Raw genomic sequence first — 18,085 nt, forward strand, 5'->3', positions numbered from 1 at the left:
AGAGCAGATGACCTTTCTCTGCTCTGTCAGAAAGGCAAATATGAAGGAAAACGTCCTTGAGGTCACTTAAAATGCTGAAAATTAACTAAAATACTCACTCTTTTTCCACCGACACGCAGGCTTACATTGCACAACAAATTATCATCTCTTACTTTTGACTAGAAATCATAGCCTTGTAAAATGCTACTTTGAGAAATCTAGCAGCAAAGGTGGCAATTCACACTTGCACAGTTTGCTGCTCAGGCCTCCAGCCCTCCCACACAAAGACAGCATGAAGTAAGGATGCGATTCCTACCTGCAGGTTGTCACACATCTCCTGGCTGTACGTGAGGCGCTGGATCTCAGTGGGAGAGCTGAGGTACAAAGCCTGCCCTTCGTTACTGAAACAAAAGGTCCGCGCTATCCTCATATCCGTTACAGGCAGATAGTTGATGTCCAGCAGTGGGCGAAGGCTGGGCAAGCTGAAGTGAAGCAGAGACTTGAGTTAGTCACAGCTCTAAGGTGAAAAAAATCTGCCATCCACATGGTGCCTTCCTTTCTACTTTGCTTCTCTGCAGGGAGGAGTTTCAGCTGCCCTGCCTCAACGTGCAGCTCCTGCCATGAGGGACATACCTGCAACACATGGCTTGTGCCACATGGCTGGGCAATGTGCAGGTTGAGTCCTGCCTCTAGTCACTGCCGGGCATGTGGCAGCGTCCTGCTCACACACTGTGAGCAAAGGCTCCAGCAACATCTCTGCTGTCCTCCAGCTTCAGCTCACTGGCTGTACAGCAGGATGGCACTTGCCCAGATTTAAATGGCATGACCAGGGAAGGGGTGATGTGGGGATGCAAGGGCATAACTGCAGTGATGCTGCACAGTCAGCTCAATGGGGCAACGGCAAGGAAGAGAAACTAAGTGCACCGAGTGCAAAAAATCTGAAATGGGACTGGACCCTTCACACTGGATAAAAAGTACCATTTCTATGCCTGAGTTATTCTTAATGCTCTATACCCGATTGACAGTAAGGGAGAAAAAATTACAAGTTTTATGCCAGTTATAAGTCATCAACCATCAGCTGTCATCATGGGGGAGCTGCTATGAAATGGAAGAGCTTGTTTTGCTGTTCCACTGCCTTAATTCCCCACGCGGAGGCAAGCCAAGGAACAGGTAGGGCAAGGCAATGCTCCCAGAAGAGCAATTACTTGTATATAAAACGTGCACTAAATGCATCTATCAGGGAGCTAACGCAGAGCATCAACCATGTATGCACACCGCAGCAAATGCAAGTGGAACGCGATGGCACTGTGCCACCTCTTTGCTTAGTTTTGCCATGAGATTAGTTAGATAAGTACCTCAGTGTCATGATGTGCCCATTGGCACAAAAGCACGCCAGACAGACGCTGTTACAGAGGGTGACCACATCTGCTTGCAATAAAAAGGACGTTTCGGTGATGTTGTGGACATAAAGACATGTTTGGGAAGGCAATGAGAAGACTTTGGCTTGTTTTTCTGAACAAATGACTGCAAATTGATGATCACCCATATCCTGGGAGGAGGAAGGGGAATGCATGACGAGTTTTCTTTTCCTTGTTTTTTCACCATCATCAGCACTGTGTGGGTCCCTCCATACTTCATAAGGTGGATGTATCAATGTCCCCGTGCAGTCCAAGCAGGCGAAGGTCAGCACGGCTCCTTTCAGTGTCAGAACTGTGCCTGCAAAATACAATCTTTTCTCATTGGCACTGGCACCACAATTTAACTGCTTGTCAGCACAGTGGATCCACAGCACAGGTGACACCCGACTTCTCCTTTTGTAAATACAGAAAATGCATTTATCTAGCCAGGGTGACAGGTATTCCTTACTCAGTTCATCCCGACCACACAGGAAAGTGAACACATAGGCTGTCACTACTGAAAGGTCTCAGGCAGCCCATGTCAAATAACCTACATAGCACATACGACTGAATGCCATAAGGATAGACTGCTTTTCCCCCCCTCTCCCCCCCTGCTTTTTTGTTTTCTTTTAAATTTATCACTACCAGTAGAATTATTTATTCCCCAACCAGTAAAATTGCTACCCTTAGTCTGGTGTCCATCCAGTGTTGTTTTTCTAAACAAAAAAGAGTGGGGGGGCTTATCACTACTCCTGTGGCACCCTGTTTTCTGGCATTATTTTACTCACAACACAATAAGCACATCCTGTCTCTTAGCCCTGACCTCTCTCAGCCCTCTGTCCTCTCTGCTCTGCCATCTGTCACTCACTCAGCCAAAGATCTCTCCTGGTACACCAACCTGCCAACATTTGTGTTTCCTTTCCTGAGCTCCCTTCTGCTTCTCTGCAGCCTTCTGACAGGAAAGAGCCAAACTGTTCACAGAATCCCAGATAGGATAGCATCAGAGCAGCACACAGGACTGCAGTTTCCCAATATGAAGGATCCCTGCCAGTTTCCCTGTTCTCACAAGAAATAAATGTGACTTTGCTCAAGGTGTAGGGCGACCTTCAAGATTAACGCAGTTAAAGTGCCTCAGTTTGTGAAGCTGTGGGTTTCTCACATGCATCTCTTTTTACCTGTGTGCCCTTAATCATAGAATGGTTTGGGAAGGGACCTTTAAGATCATCTAGTTCCAACCCCCTGCTATAGGTAGGGACATCATACTAGACCAGGTTGCTCAAAGCCCTGGCCAGTCTGGCCCTGAATGCTTCCAGGGAGGGGCATCCACAACCTCACTGGGCAACCTGTTCCAGTCTCACCACCCTCAAAGTAAAGAATTTCTTTCTAATATCTATGTAGTGAATGACTACTACTTAATACATTTCCTGAGAATTTTCTGGCAAAAAGGCCGCATAAAATCACAGTTTTTCCCCCATTGTCCAAGATGGATAATAAACACAAAAAAGGCTGCACTCTTACCACTCGGTGACACCATGACCGGCTCTGACTGCCGTAAGTCGTCACTGGCAGGCAGGTTAAGAGAGAGGATTAAGACCATACCAAGGCCCGTTCCAACCCAGAGGCATGGGGAGACAGCAGAGTCATTCTTTCGGGCAAAGGACTCCATGAAGTACAAGGCTGTGATTGCCTCCTTGGAGTCCCTGTCAATACTCGACACGCTGGAGCTTCGGGAACGGCTGAAGGAGTTTTCTCGGTTTTCTGCATAAATAAATACAATTGGACAGGCATAAGCTGGTAACGTGAGAGCAGGTAGAGGCCTGCAGCAAATACAGCAAATGCAAACGCCCTGCAGGGCACTCAAAACACAGCATTTTCACAAACTAGGAGAACACTGTGATACTACCACCGTACCAGCTTCCTTCCTTCCATAAGCATGGAAAATGCTGTCAGACCTCATCAGTTAGATCTGCATTAGAAATAGCTGCTTATTATGAAGATTAGCATAGACTAATTAGAGTTTACAACAGCCTTAGCTCAAAGGACTTGTTCTAAATAGCATGAAATAATTTTAGACACATCTGCTACCAATGCATTTAATATTAATCCATGTATCTCATCGCTGTAGGACACAAAGGAAGAAGCCACTTCCAACTTCAGAACACATGTTCTCTGCTCCGCTTCTTTTCCCACAACTAGGAAGCAAGAGCACTAAGTTCACAGCTGCTGTATATTGTCAAGCTCTCTGGGGAAAAGACACACATCACTAAACTATCCCAGCAGCCAAGATGTCTCAGGGCACACCTCAGCTCAGGCTTCCCAGGCACTGAGATAGGAAAACTGCTCTGTGCCCTCAATGACAACTGCATGGTGAACCAATGGTTCATCTTTCTGCCTAAACTTTAGCAGACAACAAATGAGAGCACGGTGGAGACAGAGCCACACTGATGGAGACCCTGAGCTCCTAAGGAGGAAGTGACAGCAAACACGGTCTGACTGCTGTAGGGCTGAGGGATCCTTGCTTTGCTTTGCGCCAAGAAGGAAGGTCAAAACTGTGCAAGGGATCTGCTGGCAGTAGCCATGTGTTATCAGTGGCAACATGTTGGCTAAAATGGCTAAAAGGTTCCTGGAGACTAAAGGAGCCAGAGGGAAGAAGAGAGCAGCACTGCCCACCAGCATAGTCTTTGCAAAGCAATTTGTGTCAGAGCTGCTGTCTGCCAACAAGTAGTCAAAGTCAGGTCTTGATCACCGGAAACCTCACATTCTCTTCTGCAACACAAACATCAGAGGAATAGGAGGTTATGGGGATGGAGAATATTTGAAGGAATCAGACCTGAAATAAAAGGCTCACATCTGAACCTATCATGATGAAGTAGATTTGTTTGGCACAAAAAATTCTCATATCTCAGCACAGAGGGCTGTCTCTTTAGAGCCTGCAGAAATAAAGAAGAGGAATACTGTCTACCTTGGTTAAGAATAAAATCAGAAAATGGCCTCCTCAAGCACTCCAGTTTAAAACTGGGCTAAGCCTCATCTTGTTTCTTTCCTCCACCAGTAGCAGCCATTTGGCGGCGCATCTTCCTCAGACCACATGCTGCATTAGATTCTCTACCCAGATCACTGCATGTGAACTGTGGAAATTATCCTCTTCACAGCAGCTACCTGGGAAATACCAGAGAGAACCACAGCAGAGCATTACAGGAGCAGCAGCAGGCATTGCTGTATGTGCTACCGTACATGCCTGATTAACACGCTGCTCAGACATACTTGGCACAGCTGCCAAGGAGGCATCTGCCTGCCTTTCAAAAAGGAGCTTCAGAGGAGAGCATTCCCTGGCACTTCAGGCCCCCTCTGTTGAAAGAGAAACTTGTGTCTATTTGAATTACTGAGCACTGCCTTCTCCTCACCCTATTTCACCTTCTTTATGTAGGCACTGTTGTGATTTTAATTCTAGCTCAGTGCTGCTAAATATATCTGCAGAAACCTGGGAATTTTTATTCATGTGGAAAGCTTCTAATACCTTGTGAATCAGTGACTCCCATAACCTCAACCACTTCTGCATTGGACTGGTTGGCCCAGCTCCTTCCTAAGGACAGCAGCTGATGAGCAAAGAAGGGCAGTGGAGTAATTTCAAGGCAGAAATCATCAGGGCTTCACACACACACACACACACACACACACACACACAAAATTCAAAGGATACCGTATTTTAAAAATATGTTGTTACATAATTAATTTTCTCTTTAAAAGTCGTCACATTCAAATATGGTGATGCTCAAACTAAGAAAGATACTGATTGTGAGGACAAAAATGTATCTGCTTAGTAAGCAAAGGCTAGATACATGGACCTTAAAATATATGATGTGCCATTCGCATATGTCATCAAGCTATCTCTCTCTCTAAATTAACAAGAAATGTTCTTCTCTCCTGTACAGTACAGTTAACTAAGACATCTTAGCAGAACTGACATTAACAGATATAGTCTTTGGGACACTTTCGGGAACATACTGTGCAAGCTTCTATTAAACATAGTGCTCAAAATGAAACACAAAAGATCAGCATGACACTTGTCAAAGTCTGATGTCATTAAACATATCCGAACAGCAAAACAAAACCTATGGAAGGCTACAATCACTATGGGACTTTAATAGCCAGCTCTAAAAAAAGGCAGAAATCTCTCATCTTCTAGATTTTGGAATAAAACTTAGTTCAGTGAAGTTCCTCTCACACCTCCCTCCTCAAAGAGATTATAAATCAAATTCTGTATTTTGGAACCACTCCATTAAGAAAAACACAAAGACATGTTCTTTGGGAAACCAAAAACGTACCTAGCTTAATTTCTACATTAAAAAGGATGCCCCTTCTGTCAAAAGTTGTTATGCACAAACACTGCCATTCAGCAATAATCTGTAACACAGATTATGAGTTTCAAGTGCAACACTGTTATGGGTTTTCTCATATATTTTCCTTCTGTTCCATAGCAATACAGATGTAATAACAATGACAGCTGCATCTCTCTGCATGGCTGTGAACCAGCATCCATATCACTTCAGGTACTCCCTTTAACCTGAGTCAAACAAAGTTTACTTGGTCTCCATGTTTCAGTGAGATGACAGCCATTCATATGTGAAAGGCAAGTAATTTTCTGCTCCACAGTTTTATTTCCCTCATTGTTCTCTCCAGAATATTCTGCTACATTACAGTTTCTCATAAATGTGCTTCTGCCTCTGAATTGCCTCCTGCTTTGAGGGAGCCGGTGTTCACTTTTCTTTGAGATGCATTTATCCAACTCCAGCAATCCCCCTGTCTCTATTCTAGGGTAGCGTGCCATTTTTCTTCCTCTGCCCTTTGTAGATCTGCATTTACTGCCTTTTTCTTTTCTTTCCAAAGAGGTCTCCAGGCTATCCCTGCAGCTGGGAGCAGAGGAGCTGTGAGGATTATCCAACTCTTTCCTGAGAGCCAACCAATGACTGTCATTAGGGAGATGCTGCTATCCAGGTTGGTAGACCATAGCCTACGCAGCTCTGAGTGAAAGTGTCATTATCTGCATGCAGTGAGGAAATTTCAAACAGCTGCATAGTGTGGGTTAAGACCATAATATAGAAATAATGCTACAAATGTAGTCCTGCTTGCCTCAAAATGGCTTCATTCAACCCTGCTGTATGCATGGTGTGGATTACTGAGATGTAGATGGACGCTCAGGAACCAATCTCCTTTGTAACACTGGACTGACTGATGGTTAAATTCCAGTTAGGAGCAACAGTGTACAAGTAGAAGGCTCCTAATTTAACAATTGCAAAGCCTCCAATTTGCTACCCACCTGACAGACACAAACACAGAAGGACACTTCAACTGACGTACTAGGATAAGAACGAAGCCAGCGGTTTTGGGTCTTACCTTTGTTCATCCATGTGTGAGCAGTACAGTGACGCTCGTCGTGTGAGAATGAACTGATTCCGTGTAATTGCTGAAGCATTGCCCGTCTGGAAATGTAACCTACTGCCACAAAATCGTGTGCATTGCAAAAGGACAAGAACAATTGAGCCAGTCGTCATCATGACATTCCTATGAAAGCAGCCCTGAGCAGTGACTGAACTAGCTCTTTCCTTGCGTGACAGAGCGGTCCTGCTGCAGCACACTGGTGTCTGGCACAAGATGTGATTGAGGGCCTAGGGGGTTTCAGGGAACTTAAAAGACCGTCTGAGTAAATGATCCTGTATGTTTCAACTGCCACAATTGTAGAGCACTTGCAGGGATTTTTTTAATTGCCATTTGTTTAGTGGGAATAGTACTGGAATTTCTGAAATTTCCCATGGAATTAAAAGAAAAAAAGAGAGGGGATACTAACAACATTTATGCCACTGATGCGTGCTCTTCAGGGGAATGCTCTAACTTCTTCACTCTCAGCTGCAGCCAAAGCTTTGTAAGGGGAGCACATCCTCACACATCAGCATGTCCAAGAAATTGTCTTCATGACTATTTCAAATTAACAGGGTGAGGACTAACACAGAAACACAAAGTCAATTTCTTTTTGGAGTTAGGAATCATGAAAACAAAAGCATCCTTTGTTGTGAGGAGTGAAAGAAAACTACCAGTGACAAAGATCAATACTGTCACTGTAAATGCTTACATTCATTACTGGAGAGTTCTGCATTCTGTCAGGGTCTATGATTCCACTTATAGGTTCTTTCCTGATGTAATTAACGCTCTTAGTAACTAATTTCCCTGTATAGCCTATTCAAAAAAAACCAAACTTTTTTTTTTATATATGGAAATCAATATATTCTGGAAACAAATGGTTTAAATTCTCCTCATTTGGAGATCTTGAAAAGTTTATGTTTCAAATACTAGATTTAACAGAAGATAATGAAAATATTAAACCATTTGATAGTTTATGGATTACTACCTTAATAGCTTTAGAGAAATGTCACTTTTAAAATTACTGAGTCAGGAAAGCATGCAAAGCCCTGAATGTCAGCTAAACATACAGTAAAGGAATTAGATTTCAAACATGAATTTGCACATGGTAACATCATACAGACAGAGACTGAACCACATTACAGACAGCAGTGCTTCAGCAACACAGAGGAGAAAGGGGCAGGAGGTAATGCTGCGGGGCTTTCACACGCTTAAGAACACTGCACAGTTACTTGGCTAACAACATCTCCAAACACATTTTAATAGCATCACTCTCAAGCTGCATTCCACATTAAAGCAATTCACTAGAAAGCAGCAGAAGTTATCTTAGGCACAAACAATGCAACAATCTAGACTCTTATTGTGAATCGTTTTCTACCGGATCAGTTCAAATAGGCTGCCCTAAAACCATGTCAAAAAGCATGTGAATGTATTGCAGAGTATTCAGACCAGGGCGAGTGGCTTTGCTTAAATAAAGCTCACACCTGAGGGATGCTTCACTGCATCCTCCCACCCTCGAAAAAGTTCTGAAATGTAGTACAATCCTGAAGTTGCTGTAGTAATAACAAGGTAACTTGAGTGTGTGGTTTCAACCGATTCAGGACTGATGTAAACAACATCAAATAAAGGCCTGAAAGGGAAAACAGATTCAAGTCACTAGATTTGGAACTTCACTTTGATACTTTCAGGACACAGAACAATTCAGGCTTAAGTTTTAGTTCTACACGTTTTAAAAAACTGGGGGGAGCTGTTAGAGCAAAAGTGTTTTCCAAATTGAAGATGAAGTAAAAATAAGCATTGTGATGGAAAGACAGAAATGCTGGAGATCTCAACAGTAAATAATGCCTATCAAGATTTCATATTTGATTACATGAATGACTTCCCTTTACTTACACAAGCAGACAGTCATCCTATTCAGAACACTAAGAGCTCAATTTGAATTTAGATTATAAGTTTGACTGTATCTTTTAATCAAAGAACATGATATTCCCTATAACTTAACACCCAGTCTAGAATATCCCTTCTGCAGAAGCATCTCTTGATAACATTGATGGTCTGGGAAGAAAGAATACGTTCTACAACTTTCATATCTAGAAGTACCCAGGAATCACAAGACAAAAAGTGCAGCAGAAGAAAAATCTTATGTTCCTTCAATAAAGGAGTCAAAACAGTATTAATGAAGCTCCCAATATTTTTTTTTGCTCCCTGCTTGTGCAACTGAAGTGTAGTTAGAAAAACTTTGTTTATAAAAAAAAAAATGTTGGAATAGCTATTATAATGTAAGAAATCTAGAATATTTGTATGAACATTCTTCCCTTGTTGTCCACATATAACAGCTCCACACCTACTCCATTCAGTCACAGAAGTACCAGGAACCACCTAAAGGTGTGTTCCGCTTCCCATGCGTTTCACTGTTTCAAACGCTGTGTCAGATTATAGAAATGGTAAAGTTGAGCATTTAGTGTAAAACCCGCCCTCCAAATTCAACGTGATCTCAGTACAGCACAAGATCAGCTTAATTTGGAATCAAATAATCCTCTAAATCAAAACTGACTGGACATTCAGAGAGTCTAAGAAAAACAAAACCTTCTTACACTTGGTAGTTACAAAAATAAGAAAAACTTGCAGATTCCTGTAAGAAAACAAGTAGACCCTAGTAGTACCTCACAGAAAATGTCCTCCCAGGAAAAAAAACCAAAACAAACATGAACTCAATCTAGTCCAGCAGAGTTGGAATGTGGGCAACAGCCTCACATCTATATGCAGACAAGGCTCTCTTTTCCTAGACCTTTCCTGACCATGAGACATTCTTTAATGAGGCAGCTCAGTTTCCACATAACCATTCCTCACTGCTTTGTCCAGAGACATACAGAAAGCTCACTGTGACCAGGATTTAAACACCACTGAAAGCTCTTGAGGTTAAATCTGATGATTAAGATGACAACCCCAGTGACTTTCTGCAGCCTAGTGATTGTAGTGCTTGGCAAAAAGCTAGAGGAACAAATGAGCCTAAGAGAAATGGCTGCATCCATGCCTTCTGCATCTGTGGTCACTAGGTATCATGAGCATTCTTCACATCCCCCCGGAAGACAAGACACTTTTAGGCATGAAGCAGAGCTTTAATTCAGTCTAATGGTTACAGCGCTCAGCCAGAAAGGTGATCCTAAGGCTTCTGTCCCTTCTGGTCTTTTTGTTTGTAATGAGCCTAGTGAAAAATATAAATCTGTTAAAGAAAACTACACTTAAACACCATTGGTAGTGTCTAGAAACTAGGCTACCTCATGCCCTAATGACCTACTTCTTATTCATGTCCTTGGAAGTTCTTATGCAGACCTCTTGGCCAAGTGGCATGCCCCATTCATTTAGTTAGGACATCCAGTCTCAGAAGAACCATCTCTCAGACTGAATCCTGGAGAGATGATTTGCACTAGGTGGGCTGAATTGTTCCATTACTCCCAAATTCTGTTGTCACTGTTTTTAATGTTTTGGCATCACAGGCAGAGAGAGTTTTGCCCACTGCTCACCCTTAAAAATCTTCCAACATTTGCTTTCTAAGAGGAAGCAAAGTAAAAATCCTCTCTTTCCTTATCTATGGTAGAAAGCAAGCACACACACTATCATCTCCACCATAAATGAAAATAATTTTTGAATAAAACTTTCTGTAGCAAAGAACAGACTTTATGGATAATGAACAAGTCCCGCATGCAACCTTCTTATCTGCTTCTCTGCACTTGAAATAGGACAAACATGAATTAAACAAAGTTGGTGACAAACTCAGCAACTAGTGGAGTCTATGGCACCCAGAGTATCTCTAAGTCACTTCCTATTATACTACTTGTATTGTTACTAGATACAGTTATACAAAGTAACTTCAAATGCTAACAGAATTGAAATGATTCACAAGCAGAACAAGCACCATAATTCCTTCACCGATAAAAAAAATCTCCAGTCAATTGCTTTTCAACCTGCTGTGAAAGCTTACCTTTGAAAAACCATGGCCCTTAGGGGCTTCATGAAGAATGGTTCCATGACAGCTGTATCACGCCCAGTGGACCAGGTAAGTATCTATTTATTTGGATGTTAAGGAAGTTCACCAGAAGTCATCCACTCTCCAATATCATGAGCAATGACAAAGAGTATGCAGTGGAGAGCATGAGTTGTTCTAAATACTGGCCAGAGGTGCACTAACCTCCTCAGAGGATCCATTTCTGCAGTTAACTATCCTTGGGATCAAAATGAATCACCTACTGTCCCTGCAAAGCTGTGCACCTGTCGTTGTAATTCATGTCCATTACACTCTGCCTTTCTCTCATCAGATACAAACAATAGTTTATTCCTTTTCTCTGTGCATTCCCCTGTCACCTATCTAAATCAATTTACACTGCGTATTCAACACTTCTCTAGATCACACAGCCTGGTTGTTTCTCTCTTTCCTTCGAAGCCCAGAAACCATGACCATTAAGACTGCAGTTACTGCTTTCTAGGCTCTCATCAGTTAGCTCACATTCACACGTGGGCTTCAGACCCAAGAAAATAAGAGGCTGTTGATAAAAAACAGAGTCTCCCTCTTCTCACTGCTCCCCACCTGGGAAGAAAACCAAATGGTCCCATTTACTCAATCACCCAGAAAATCCAGTGTGATATGCACAGAGGACTTTTGCAGACAGTGTAATAGTATAACTATAAGTGACAAGAGAACTGTCAACAATTTGATAGAAGTTACGTGGGAAAGATGCAGTATATATCAGTGGAGCTCATTTCCTCAAGTTGTGGACTTTGTATAAAATAACCACTTATTTCCAAGACTGACTACTTCTTACCAGACTTACAAGAGCAAATGTCAGCAGTTCTCTGTGTTTTCACGCGTATTCACAAGCAAATATTGATTAAAGCATGGACAGATCCTAAGAGGTCGGAAGCTTTGTTATAGAAACAGACCAATATAATAGGCCAACATACACGCACAGAAAATCACTGTAGAATTTGCTGAACCTAAAACCAACAAAACAGCAACCAAATTAAAAATATATTTAGCACCCTAAAAGCCTAAAATCTAAGCCACATTCCAGCAGGAAAAAATCCACTAACCTCTGCCACACTGTACACAAAGCTTCTTATGGTAATCCTCAAATACCTTTGAATAGTAAAAGAAAGTAAAGTATGTAGTATATAAGTACTATCCATTTCTAAGGCAAATTGGACAAAATCAGGCAAGAGACAAAAGAGCTTATTCCCAGAATCATTTTAGTCATTTTATATGCAAATACTAAAGAAATACTTCAGGTCTAAGCGTATATTAGATCCATTACAATGAAAATTGTATTGTACTTGCCACAGAATATTTGATAAGGTTATTAGAGATAATAGTTAAATATTCTTCAATGGTTTGTTTCTGCTAGCTCTCACTGACATCTCAAGTACTTTATGTCAAATTTTAACTATGTATAATCAAAAGAGTTATCCAATACTGAAACAGTTATTTTAAAGAAATATAAAGCAAATTCACAGTCTGCTCCTAGCATTCCAAGAGAATTAAAATGCACATGAAATCCTTCTAAAGTTTTCTTGTTTGGAGGTAAGTTTGCAGCACTAAGATGTGGATACTCTTCCCCATCGAGGGTGATGAAACCGGCTAGTTAAAGACTGCATAGTTGGGAAAAATAATTAAAATGGAAAGATAGTTTTATATCACTTATGGTTGGAGAAAATAGTTTTCCAAATACAACACTTCTAAACAAAAACTCCACTCTGTCTCTACTTCATTCCTAAGATGAATGGTACATTACATTTAGACATACACAGAATGCTCCGGTTTCTGTATGATTGCAGGTAATGATGGGGAAAAAAAAATAAGTCTGCCAGCACGTGCTCTTGAGGGAAACTAACAAGAATCTTTAAGAGACAGCAAACTGGCTTTGAAAAGAAAAACATTTGAAAAAAGCAGTAACTGAGAAATTCCAAATCTGAAACACTAGTTATTTTCATTTTATTAAAGCAAATAGGACTATATGGCAGCATATGCACACATTCAGTCAGCTATACAAGGATAACCACACTAAGTTTCCTCACACAACAGTTTTTATTTTTATTCTTTAACTTCATTGTTTTCTTTCATCTAAAATTACAACAAAAAATTAATTGAAATAGAGGTTTAATTTTTTCTATGTGAACAAGAACAGATATCTGGGGCCTGCTCACCTACACTGTAATTCATAATCAGTACTTCTGCTGTTCTAGATGGAAAATAAGTTTTAATCACTTTAATGACTATGTAGTATTAGTTCTTGGTCTGAGATGATCAGGGATGGATCTGTGCAACTGAACAGAAGGCAAGCCATGGAGGGGTACAGATTTGCAGTCAAAAAAGGGAGCTAGTTGGAGCCCAGAGCTGAAACAGACCGAGGCATCTAATAGAAATGAAGTCAGGAAAACGTAGTGTGTGAAGGCTGGTTGAAAATACAGTTGACGAAAACACCGAACATATAGTTCCAATTGTACCAAAAGCTAAGATTTAAATGAGCAGGCTTTGAAAACCAAAGTGAAAAGAGTGATTTATTTTTTCTAACAGATATCTTATGGTTAGTCATGAAAATGTTTTTTTTTTTTTTTTTTTGATAAATAAATTAAGAGGGATTTTAAGATCAGTAACTGGAAGAATTGTTAAGAAATATCCGATTGTCATCAATGCTTCAGAAACAGGCACCCAGCTTAAGAAGAAATTTACCCATACACAAAGGATTTTCTTTTTACATATGAAGAGTTCTCAGTGCTTCTGAGATTGCAAATCTCTAATCAAAACTCTAATCAGATTGAAGAATAATATCCTAATTTGAAATACTACTTTCGTGGTGAGGACACAAAATACACATCTTAGTCACAAAATGAGAATATGAAAAATAATTTATTGTGAATTGTTTACTGCAGCATATACTGCTAAGTAGCTCTACCAGAGCTTTTGATCAAAGCCAGTTCCACCTTTGGAAGAGAATTTTTATTCTCAGTGTAATATTTCTCAAATCTTTTAACTTCTCATCTTCTTCCTCCTTCATCCTCCTCCTAACTTCTAACCCGAGAATCCTTCAAGCATCATATCACTTTCTATCACACTATTCAATATAAAAACCTTCAGGAATAAAGCAAACCACCTGCCAAAATAGCAAGTCTAGAATTTAAGACTCATAAAGAAAGCTGAATGTCAGTCACTCCAGGCAGAATAGTCAGCACAGCTAGAATTTGGAAGACTGATAGCACAGGCATTTAGGAAAAAAAAAAGTTTACGTAAGTTGAACATACAGACACATGGATTCTTTTTCTAAAGAGAATATGTACATTAGAAAATTATTTTAGTTTGTAAACCTCCTGAAAGGTAACTTGTCTGCATGCCTGTACATACAAACCACACATCCAAGGAAAAACTCAAACCACAGTCTATCATGTTACATGCTAATATAAATTACTCTAAAGATTCTGCTTAGCCCTTTCTTGCAGCAGGAAGAACTATATCACAGGCATTTCACTAACCTCACTGAGAACTGTAATACTATTTCACTGACATCACTGATAAGTTTAAATAGAATTTTTTTTTTTAAGTCACTTACATTAATTTACTTTATGTCCCTGAAAGGAAGTCGGATAACTTTCTAGAATGAGGTATTCTGTCATATTACACTTGATAGGTATTATAATTACTGATAAAAAATAGAAACTGAATCTTCAGTGATAGTAAAAAGCATCACCATGCAATCAAAAGTATCAGTGTATTGCAAAATTGTTGAAAGCATTTCATAAAACAGTATGCTTAGCACACTTCTAGTAATGCCAGTTTTCTTACTAAACAGAATGTGAATGGTGCAGCAGCCAATGGACCTTCAAAAGGATGTGACTTGCTGTTACTGGGAGGGAAAGGTTTAGTGGAACCTTTGGGGGATTGTAGGTTCCCTCTTCTGCCTGACAGTGGCCCTACTGTTGGAAGACGTAGGGGAGAAGGAAAAGTAGAAGCAGAAAAGAATTAAGTGGTGTCATGGTCAAATTATTTAGTAGTGTTGATACTGCAGCAATATCTGCATATAAGAATTGCAGAAAAGTTCAGTACTACATAGGATGAAGAAAAACACAAAGAAATTGAAATTATTTGTGGCAGTGATGTATTTTCCACGATGAGTTATAATGCGACAATGGTACTTACCATATTTGTGTAGTGCATAAAGTAAAATAGATGAGAGCTATGATAATCAATAACTAACATGGAGGAAAAAGTGCTGACTGCAAAAATGAAAACTGCCTTTAAGCACAGGAATTTTTAAACACCTCAGAGCTCTATAAATCTGCTTTAGTACAATGCTCTACATACAGTCATTAATCAATCCAAGTTCAAACTGAAATGTATAGGTTTACTATGTATTTTCAATTACTTCTTATAACTAATTGCTCAAAGATTGCACTTTGTCTTATTTTATATGACGCCTACAACATAATTAGACATTTTGGGCTCACCAGCCTTATGGCTTCATCTTTGATGACTCCAAGATACTGTAACACCCTCTTAGAGGCCAGGTCTACACTACAGATGCCAATGCCTGTGACTGCCATGCATGGGAAGATATAAAATACCTTTGCCAACCAGGTAAAATTTGAGCCCAGTATATTCTTCGGCATTGTTTCAAAGTATAATTTTGTTATAATTACAAGAAGCTCATTGAGATAATGTTTAGGTATGTGAAATCAGTCTAGTTCTACTCACAATCTAAGACAATGACTGCATGATCCCTCAAGAAACAGCACTTTCTGTTAAAATGTCACTATTGTCAAGTTTTTGTCCCTTTTCCTCTGCAAAACATTACTATTCATCTAGTAAAAATAGATCATGTGGGCACTTGTCTGCTTTAGTGAAAAGACATTTGGACAGTGAAAAACCAAGATAGAAAGCTATTTAAGCTTTATTTAAAAGCTCTATATTTAAGCTAAAGTACTTATGTAGAAAAGGACAGCACAAAATGTTCCATATTTCACCTGTATCTGTTTTGGTGGGACAGCCTCTGGCAATGGGAGATAATTTCTGCTACAGACCTAACGACACAGCTGGAAGAGGGTAACAGTCAGTGAACACAATTGTTTTCCAGAGGCCATCTGACCATGCTTTACTCTATGTCTTGTGGATCAATGTAGGTAAATGGTATCCTTATATCAAACTCAAGGAGATGCTAGAGGGCATCACGACAGTCTATGGGACAGCAGCTCTGTTTCAGTCAAGAACATAATCTTGGAACTCTCTATATTAAATGAGGATGTTTTTTACTGGGTCTTGCACATGTAGATTCTGTTTTGTGATCCCCCACAGTTATAAGAAGGCAAAACAGAAAACTATTCTTCAACTTCTGTTGTCATAAAGAAAATGGAAAAAATTCTAGCAATTTGCAGCGAGCAACAAAGGTATTTGCAACAACTTGCTTTTAAAGTTAGACACACTAAGTGATTTAATATCCCTTATTCTATCTCCTTTAATAATAATCAAAACTGGGGAGTACTGGTTCCAGTTATAAAGAATGCCATTCTGTTTTACAGACACCAAAGTAAAATCAGCTTACTCTAAGTTTTAAGCACAATGCATTGCTGTAAGTGGTCCACTGAGTCTCTGCACTCAGGCAGTTCATGATTTGCAGACTGTTTTTTCAAATATTAAAGCTAGAATTTTGTTATATAAATGGATCAGATCATGGGCTATAATTTTACAGTAAACAGTGGCTAGGAATTGTGCAATTTCATACAGTCTTTATTATCAATAAATAAATATGTGCAAAGCCTGGACTCACTCAGTTTCAGAGTTGATAAGTAGCAGCGATGAGGGTTTGAAACTTCACAATAACTCTATGTAGGCTGCTGTGAACGACTGCTTTCTTATAGCAAAGCACTGGACCCATACAGGTGAGGGGACAACTATAAAGGCTCACTGAGGTTCAGCGTACCAAATCCCTAGGCAGCACAGAGCTCAAGAGCAGGCTGGTTAGTAACAACAGTAACACACAGGGGTTGTTCTAATTCTAAACAGTCAGATGAAGGCAGCAGTTCTGGGCAGTGACTTGGACAAGGATCATGCTAAATTTACTTTCACACCTGGTGAGAAATTCACAGATAGCCAGCACAACAGCAACTGCCACCCACCTTCTGTGGTGACTGGGAGGGAAATCTCCATGCAGGCTGCAGACTGTGCTTTTCTAAAGGGGGGCCTCCCGGGCCCTCGGCGGTTTGCTTTTGAGACGTCCGCGCTGGAAAGTCGTTTTCCTGAACTGCAGCTCTGGGATGTTGGGCTTGTACAGTGACCATTCACGTGATCTGGAAAGCGAACGCAAAACGTGCTAGGTAAAGCGTCAGGTCCCAAAATTCAGAATGGAGGAGATGTAAGTTCTGGTATTTGAGAATGAGTTAAATGAAATCTTTTGAGGATGACTATTTGTTTTATCAATCCAGAGCACAGATGTAAGAACAAGTCACTACGTCTTTAAGGCATATTTTGAAATAAAGTGAGGGACATAGAACTGGTACACGTTCTTATAGCTGCAGCTCCCACAGAGTTTTGATGACCTGTGAGCACAGGCAGTTTACCCAGATATGGCTGATAACACTATCCTCAATGTTGTATCTCCTAATACATACCAAATAAATTTGAAAACTGTCTTTCCTCTTTGCTCTCATAAAGAACTGAAAGATAGACCTACACAAATTGCCCACCTGACTGGAAGCTGCAATGAAACAGGTATCTAACTGCCACTATTTGTGATAATTATGGAATTAGCTGTAATAATGCTAAGTTATTCTTTATATCCCATGTAGATTTATCTTACTGCTCGAGGAATCTGACTGCTGAACGACATGTTTATCTGCTACAGATCTAAAGATGTGAGCCTGAGACCCTGGACACCTGCTGGAGGCCATGGTCAATCAGCACGTTGCCATCTGTTGGGGACAAGAAACAAAACATGGATGCTTGAAATGCTTCCCTATGTTCATCTGTTCTTCATCACTAACAAAAGGTCTCTGAAACAGAGCAATCCACTAAGCAGGGCTCACATCATGGGGTAGAGCAGTTTGGATGGGATCAATGGACTTCAACATACTCATATGATACTTTTCTTCCGCTCATGTTGAGTAGAGCAAGATGAGGTGACGAATTACTGAAAGCCATTTTCTCCTCAGTATATGAAAGGATACTTACAAATTTGATTAAACAGCAGGTCATGAACATAACAAATTCAGATATATGCAAGCACACCTTACATTCAAAACAATGGAAGCTCAAT

The 18,085-nt window shown here is 40.4% G+C and overlaps 1 protein-coding gene across 2 annotated transcripts in view; it reads right to left on the minus strand.

The window, feature by feature from the left end:
- Positions 1-18,085, minus strand: part of STXBP5L (syntaxin binding protein 5L) — a 180,184-nt gene that overhangs the window by 8,546 nt on the left and 153,553 nt on the right. For both annotated transcript variants that reach the window (XM_042810370.1, XM_042810372.1), the window contains 4 exons: positions 16,950-17,120; positions 2,895-3,134; positions 1,335-1,695; positions 296-461 (listed from right to left, as the gene is read on the minus strand). In XM_042810370.1, the coding sequence (XP_042666304.1) occupies positions 296-461; positions 1,335-1,695; positions 2,895-3,134; positions 16,950-17,120 (938 nt within the window). The remainder of the gene's footprint in view (positions 1-295; positions 462-1,334; positions 1,696-2,894; positions 3,135-16,949; positions 17,121-18,085) is intronic.

The sequence above is a fragment of the Centrocercus urophasianus genome, unplaced genomic scaffold (assembly GCF_019232065.1).
Source record: "Centrocercus urophasianus isolate 14NV4802_14NV808 unplaced genomic scaffold, USGS_Curo_1.0 seq_12, whole genome shotgun sequence".
NCBI lineage: Eukaryota > Metazoa > Chordata > Aves > Galliformes > Phasianidae > Centrocercus > Centrocercus urophasianus.